The sequence below is a fragment of the Beta vulgaris genome, chromosome 5, assembly GCF_026745355.1.
Source record: "Beta vulgaris subsp. vulgaris cultivar EL10 chromosome 5, EL10.2, whole genome shotgun sequence".
Lineage (NCBI taxonomy): Eukaryota > Viridiplantae > Streptophyta > Magnoliopsida > Caryophyllales > Amaranthaceae > Beta > Beta vulgaris.
Window position 1 is genome coordinate 39,751,287 of NC_079206.1, and position 7,858 is coordinate 39,759,144.

A 7,858-nucleotide genomic window follows, 5' to 3' on the forward strand; every position below is an offset into this window, starting at 1 on the left:
CATTGATGATAAATGGCAGCCCTAGTGAGATTATCTACCCTAAAAGAGGCCTAAGACAAGGGGACCCCCTCCCCCCCTTGCTTTTTACACTTTGTATGGAGTAGTGCTCCAGCATACTCTCTAAAGTGGGCTCCCTCCCTGGCTTCAAATTTCATTCAAGGTGCTATCCTATCCTTGCAGCGTGGTTCTTCAACTATCCTTGTGGTAGAGAATACTGCGGCCTCTCAATGCAAATGAATTCCATTGCCATAGTTAGGGTGTGTTTGGTTTAAGAATGGAGAAAAGAAAAGGGAGGAAAAGGGGTGGAGACTCCTGCATATTTTTTTAATTGAAAAATGGGTTTGTAGAGATTAAACTAAATGAAGCAGCAACGATTCTTGTGATGTAAAATTTCTGAATTTGTTTAAGGGTGTGTTTGGAAGGGATGGGAGAAATTCTCGAGGTGGTGGAAGGACGAGGTTGTGATGGTCAATGCAGGTACAAGGGGAGGAATAGGATGGCTAGTGATGGTGCTCGAAGGGGGAGGGGGCTGAGTAGAAGTAGAAAGAGGGAGGAGGACAATTACTAAGGAAGCGGGAGAAAATGGTCAAATAGGTTAATTTGAGTTAATTAGGGATTATTAGCTCATTAGGGGTTTATGACTAACAGAGTCAACCACCGTGAGTCTAAAAATATTCTAATATATGTTTAGGAAATGGAGGAGTATCATAGAATTTTGAAAATTATGGGGATATATGGTAAATAAAAGAATTTATCGTAGGTGTATGGTGAAAAACCGTAATGCAAAACACTAACGAGTAAATAAACCACAAACTGCATCAGTGCTGAAAAGCGCAAATAGGAACATGCACCCAAGTTCATGAAGAGCATGGTGTACCCTGTGCTAGACGACTTAGTTTTAATAATTTGAGAGTCTATAATTTTTAAAAAATGTTGTTATTTGTTTCCTTAAATCTTGCAACTTGTTTTATGTTTAAAAAAAATGTTATTGGCGAGATTTCAAATTAAAAAGGTATGTTCTTTTAATGCAAACCAAATATTCATTTATAATATTTTCTTTTCATTATGATTCATGTTCCTTTTTTTTCCCTCTCTACTTCTCTCATACCCAAAATTTATATTGGAGTTGACGAAGAAAAAAGTGTTACAAGTAAACAGAAAAAGTATAAATAATATGTTATTTTGTATCGCACAATAATTATTTTGGACTCATGACAATAAATGATCTCCAATAATATTTCAACAACCAAAGCTATCGATATTAGAAAATAGTCTCACTCAAAATCGTCCCTTCCCCCTCTTTCTCTTTTTCTCTCTAAGGCTTCGTTTGGTAGGGTGTAAAATATTTTCAGTGTAAAATGATTTTCATGGAAAACAATTTACAATGGAAAACACAATTCCAAAATTAGTTTTTCGTTGTTTGGTTCGATGTAAAAAAAATGATGAAATGAAAGGAAAATGAAAGGGAAAGTAAGGAGGTAGTGAGAGGAGTGTACAAGAGAGAGAAGGAAAATAGTTTTCCCTTCATTTTGAAAGGAAAATGGTTTTCCATCCTTGGGAGAGTAATTTTACCCCAAGGAAAATGGTTTTACACTCTTTTGCCAACCAAACAATGTAAAACTGAAAATAGAGGAAAATAGTTTTCCGGGAAAACGTTTTACGCCCTACCAAGCGGAGCCTAAATCCTAGCTAGCCTCTCTTACCCTTTTCTTCATCAGTTTGGGGGGCTGCCATGGATGTTTTCATCCATGGTAAGCCCCTCTCCCTCTTTTGTTTTCAGTTTTTATTTTTGTTGAATAAATTAGTATCTCTTTATGATATTTTTTTAGTACTCTCTGTTGTGGAGATCTCCTTATCCCCTATGGGAGTTGTGAGTATGGTTTTTTTTTTGTTTTTAGGTATGAGAAATTGTTCTCATTGGCTGAAGTTCGAGACTCAACATGAAGGTATTGGAATCTTGGATGCGGTAAATATGGCTCGATCAAGATTGTTCTTCCCAAACTATGTCAGAATGATAGACTTCCTCATCAATAGCGGTTTGATTCAGCAAATCCAAGGGGGTTGCGCTGTATTGCTCGATTTGGTTCATTGTAATTTTTCCGAATACGAATTTGATTTAACCTTGTTTAATTGTATCTTGTTTTTCTTTATTATCTATTGTAGATGTCGTTTGACATTCAATTAATTAAAAATTTCTCTTTAAAAAAAAATAATAATTATTTTGGACTCTATTGCATAATCCATGCTTTGTCGAAGACGAAAAGGGCGCAGTCAAAAGTTTAGACGTCGTCTGAACAAGAATATAGAGTAAAGAAACAAAACAAGTAGGTGCAGAAAGCACACCAAACCAAACCAAATCAAAAAGCATCCATGGAAGAAGAAGGAACTTTCCTCTTGTTAACCAAATTCCGTTGACTCTCCACTCTATACATATCTATTCCATTCCTTTTCCCAGCAAATCCACTCAAACACTAACAGCAAAAAAAGATGCATAATCGAGATTCATCTCAAGAAATCCCATTACGCGGGAATCATAATAATTCAAGGGAAAACATGATTCACCCAGTTGATATTGAAGGCAGACCACCTCCACCTCCAATGGGATTTCACCAAGTCAAACATTTTAAGAAATGGTTTCCTTGGCTTATTCCCTTCATTGTTGTTGCTAATACCATTATGTTTATAATCTCTATGTATGTTAATAATTGCCCCAAATACTCTCTCTCCTGTTTAGCCCCTTCTTTGGGTCGCTTTGCTTTTCAACCTTTCAAGGAGAATCCTCTTCTTGGTCCTTCTGCTACTACGTAAGTTTTTTTTTTTTTGGTGGGGGTGGGGGGGTTCATTCTATTGGTTTATTTATTGAACTGCTGAATTCTTCTATTCATGATTCTGGTTTTTTTGAGATTTCATTACTGACTTTCAGATAAATTTGTGATCATTTTTTATGGAGTAGTAGTTTTTGCTGGAATTGATTGTTTTGGGATACTTGGTTTTGTGAATTGACTTTTTTCTGCATAATATTGGTGCATTTTCTCAGATCTCCTAAGTCCTATCTCGTTTTGATCCTGCTCATGTTGGATTACTGATGCAAGTGAAATAAAATTCTTATGTGGGGTAAAAAAATTAATTGTGCCAAAGTCACTATTACCAATGACTTGTATTCTTATTAGTAGTTGTTGAACTAAGACATTCTTTTTGAATCAGCAAAAATGTTGAAATTTCAAGTGTTCCGGGTTAGCCAAGGCTTTATGTTCACTCATTTGCTCATCTAGATCGTCTCAAATGAGCAAATGATAGTCCCCAATAAGAAAATGAGCTAAAAGATAGCCCTGGGGTGCATCTAGGTACTAGGTAGTTATACTCAGGAACTTGATAGACTTGCTGGTATAAACAGGCGTCCCAATTTTGCAATTTTGTTTTATGAAGTTCTCGGCCTCCTTGGGTGTATTTTGTTATGCATCATATAGCTTCTCTTTGAACAGCATTCTAATATCTGTTTCACTTACACTTCCGTCGTTTCTTTCCACCAGGCTTGATAAGATGGGTGCTTTATCTATAGACAAGGTGGTGCATGGCCACCAAGGATGGCGTCTGATCAGTTGTATTTGGTTACATGGTGGAGTTTTCCATCTGCTGGCCAACATGTTAGGTTTACTAGTTATAGGAATCCGGATGGAGCGAGAATTTGGTTTTGGTATGTTTGTCCGCATTCCATTTTGTTCCAGCATGTTGATTAGGATAACAAAAATCTGATGCATGATTATATCATAAATTTGCTTCATTTGTGCATTCCAAACTCTGCTGCCTAGAAGTTGACAAATGTTGATGTCACATGTATACAGTAAGTCTGGTCGTGTTAGTACAGGGGACTAGTTCTTCTAAATCTCACTCTCTCGCCGACCAGAGCAACAGTGATGTGCTAATCAACTTCTTTTGTTGCGATTCATCATTCTTTTGTTCTTTTTTGCTTTAGATGCATGTGATTCAAATCAGGAAACACTTCAAAATCATTGTCTTCCTGTTAGTAAAACTATATTAGTACTTGTAATGATGCTCCAATTTTGTTCTGAAACAATCAGCTGCTTACTCAGTGTTCTCATCTTTGTTTCTTTCTCCCCCCCCCCCCTTCCCTTCTGATGAAACAGTAAGGATGGGCTTGCTGTATGTCATTGCTGGACTTGGTGGGAGTGTGATGTCTGGTCTTTTTGTGCGATCAAACATCTCTGTTGGTGCCTCAGGTGCTGTGTTCGGGTTACTAGGTGCCATGCTTTCTGAGTTGATTATTAACTGGACGATATACAGTAATAAGGTTAGACCTGAAAATTGCTCAGTTATCTCGTAATGACTTATGGTGTTCAATCATGCCTTCTCATCCTACCCGTATAACATCTATTTCTGCCTCTCTAGGTGGCATCATTGCTAATGTTGGTTCTCATCGCTGGAGTCAACCTGGCTGTTGGAATTCTTCCTCATGTCGATAACTTTGCTCACATTGGAGGGTTTATTTCGGGATTTTTCCTTGGCTCTGTATTTCTGATCCGACCACAGTTTGGATGGGTTAGCCAAAAATATATGTCACCTGGTCATTCTCCGTATGCAAGGAGGCCAAAATACAAGATATATCAGTGTACCCTCTGGATCATCTCGCTGATTATTCTGATCGTTGGGTGAGCCCTTTAAAAGACATTTCGATTTTACTCTTTTTTATTCTATTAGTATTTGGTGATTGCTATTTGGCTTTCTTTCCGTTGATCTCATAGATTTACTGGGAACATATTATAGAGAAATTTGACTGTGCTCTATTTAGGGGGTGTTTGGTATGAATACCGTAAACGGAATGGAAAGGATTTTGATAAGGAGGGGAAAGGGTAATAATAAGTGTTACCCTTATTAGTTGTTTGGTATGCTAATGGAATAGAAACAAATATAACCCACTCCCTTTCCTCTTGTTTGAGTAGTGAAACGTTATTTGTTTCCTTAGGTTTTTGAGTGGAAACAACTTGGGGGATGTGTTTCCCTCAAGTAACGGTAATTGTTACTTTACACACTAACCAAACAAGTAGAAACGGATTTTATTATTTGATTCCGTTTCTTTTGTGAAAAAACATGATACCAAACACCCCTTAGTATGCTGCGGATACTTTATATTAGGTTTATGTTAATTTTTGCAGGTTCATAGTTGCTTTAGTTATGGTTTTTAGAGGAATTGATGGAAATAAGCATTGTTCTTGGTGCCATTACTTGAGTTGTGTTCCTACATCAAGATGGAGCTGTAATTCAGAGCCTGGATCCTGTATGGTATGTGTCTTTTTTTAAACTTTGTCTCATATGCTTCGCTTTTGTTTTCTGTCCTGCTACTTTTTCTGATCCATATAATCATTAGTGGGTAAGGTGTATATGATGAGGTGTGTGCTGTGTGTTTGTGTGTGTGTACTCCATGTCACCAATCCCGAAAGATGTGTTTTATTTTGTTGTTCTGACAGAGGTGAAGCTCAAGTATATATAATATATATATATATATATATATATATATATATATATATATATATATATATATATATATATATATACATTTAGTGCATATTTTTTTGAACTAAATGTGTATTTTTTTTAACTAAATGTGCAACTTTTTGTCATGTGCATTTTATTTTTATTAAATGTGCATTTCATTTTTCATGAGCATATGCTTACAGTTTGAAAACTGTAATATGCACATTTAGTACAAAAATATGTACATTTAGTTTAAAAAGAAGTATGGACATTAATCCTTCTCATTTGATCTCGACTTTATATGTGTGTGTGTCTATATATATATACACACACGCGCGCGCACACATACATACTCCCTCCGTTCCTTAATAGACTTTCCATTTCTAACTTTGGCACTATTCATAAGGAAAATCTTCCAATTTTTTTTCCGATATATAAGAAAGACATAGTCACGTGGGGTCTTGTTTGATTCGTGTCATTGTATACATTACAAAGATCAAACTTTTATAATTTTTCCAGATATGTAACCAAAGATATTATTGATACCAAATGTGTCTTGGCAAACGTGAAAAAGAGAAGTGGGAAGTTTATTGGGGCATGGAGGGTGTACATGTGTATATATATGTATTTGTGTGTATGGAGTTTTGCCCTAATTTGGTTTTAAGCAGTGCAATTGGGAGTGATTTATAGGATCCCCTTAGATCCCTCCTCCAGAGTGCTGCAAATACTGAACCAAGAAACCATGAGAATTGAAGTTTGGTTAGGGTCGTTCTCCTTGCCTTTCAAAAAATATAAAAATTAAAATCACAAAGAGCTCCTAGAAGCATGGCCCTTGTGTCATCTTTGTATGAGAGGGAACACCGACTCATATTACTGCAATTGGAATATGAACATTGGAAATGTTTTCTTTCACCAATGAAATTAATGCTTCATATCCTGCATCTGTTTTTCTTTGTTTCTGTTTGAGCCTGAAGTCCATGTAAATAACTAAACTAGGCATAAAAGAAGACATAGTTACAGTATGCATGTGATCTCACACTGATGCATTTCATATTTCTATTGCAGCAAAATCAATTAGGCAATCAGATGAATTTGACATGCCTGACGAATGGGAAATCAAGAACTTATAACTTGTCAAATATCACCAATTCTCAGCTGAATGGCCTGTGCAGCCAGCTGTGCAGCAAGTTCAGATAGGTCCCTAAAGAGGTGTTAAGAGCTACCTACTTGCATATAAAGAACGGTTATGTAAAGCTATAAACTTGTTCACAAGTGCCTTTATTTTTTTTCATACATCCTGATGATTTTTGTAAATTTTGCTGATTCAAATTTATACGATTGTATCATCCAATAGATTTATGAAGAGATGCTATGGAAGCTAATAGTTAAGTTAGTATTCACAGGTTAACCGTTAACATGATTTTGGTTATGCCATATTATGAATACAAGCATCACGTTTGCTACAAAACTCATACCTTAGTGAAATATAATTGGTCGCCACCTTTGAAATCTGACGAAAGTTCTGTTTCTTTAATCTTTGACGTTTCCCTTTTTTCTGGTCATGCATATGTGAGGCAGCGTGCTGCGTGTACAATTACAGGGGATGCTCAGTACGTATATTTGTGAGGCCCTGACTCCTGAGGGGTTGATGAATTAATTCTCATGGATGTCTATTGCTAGGCAACCAACTTAAAGCAGAAGTTTAAAGTTACTAATTACAGATGTACAGGACTATTTCATGTCTTAACATATTTTTTTGCAAAAGTATATAGGGTGAGGATTGGGTAGCCCACACCAGCAAACTCGTATGACAAGTCTTAGATACAGGGTTTGGATCTCACTTTTTGTGTCAAAATTCAATTGTTACATCAGAATTTGGTCTTTGACTTGTAGATTTTGAACTTTGAGTGTTAGATTTAAGACTTTAGGTCTCAGATTTTGGATCTCGAGTCTCAAAATTTCCCCTTGTATATGAGGTTTATTAATTTTTTATCTCGAATTTGGATTTTGGACTTGAAGTCTCATATATCTAAGACTTTTTATCCAATATATGAGACTCATTGTTTAATAGCTGAGATGCACAAAGAAAGTCAAAACAAGGAAAAATTCACATAATTAATCCCAATTATGAACATCCTTCCCATATTAATCCCAACTTTGGAATATTAACTAAACTATGGGGTAACCCTTCCCATTTTACTAACATATGACTGGTAATCTGTTATACATGTTATAAATTTCCTAGAACTCACATATTCCCTCCAGAACATAAATAATAATAAAGTTACTTCATTAACCTACCACCTCAATTGAAGTTACTGCTGCTTAACTATTAACCTACCACCTCAATACTAGTTGGAGAAAGTTG

The 7,858-nt window shown here is 36.0% G+C and overlaps 1 protein-coding gene across 2 annotated transcripts; it reads left to right on the plus strand.

The window, feature by feature from the left end:
- The first annotated feature begins 2,300 nt into the window (after positions 1 to 2,300).
- On the plus strand, positions 2,301 to 6,883 carry LOC104893669 (hypothetical protein). Of its 2 annotated transcripts, none has more exons than XM_010679798.4 (6): positions 2,301 to 2,804; positions 3,531 to 3,694; positions 4,146 to 4,309; positions 4,408 to 4,667; positions 5,172 to 5,298; positions 6,556 to 6,883. In XM_010679798.4, the coding sequence occupies exons 1-6, from the start codon at positions 2,488 to 2,490 to the stop codon at positions 6,685 to 6,687; spliced, it is 1,164 nt and encodes a 387-aa protein (XP_010678100.1). In that variant the 5' UTR covers positions 2,301 to 2,487; the 3' UTR covers positions 6,688 to 6,883. The 2 variants fall into 2 exon arrangements, with proteins under 2 accessions (XP_010678100.1, XP_048493402.1); XM_048637445.2 differs by having other exon boundaries at positions 2,303 to 2,633.
- Positions 6,884 to 7,858: the final 975 nt, after the last annotated feature.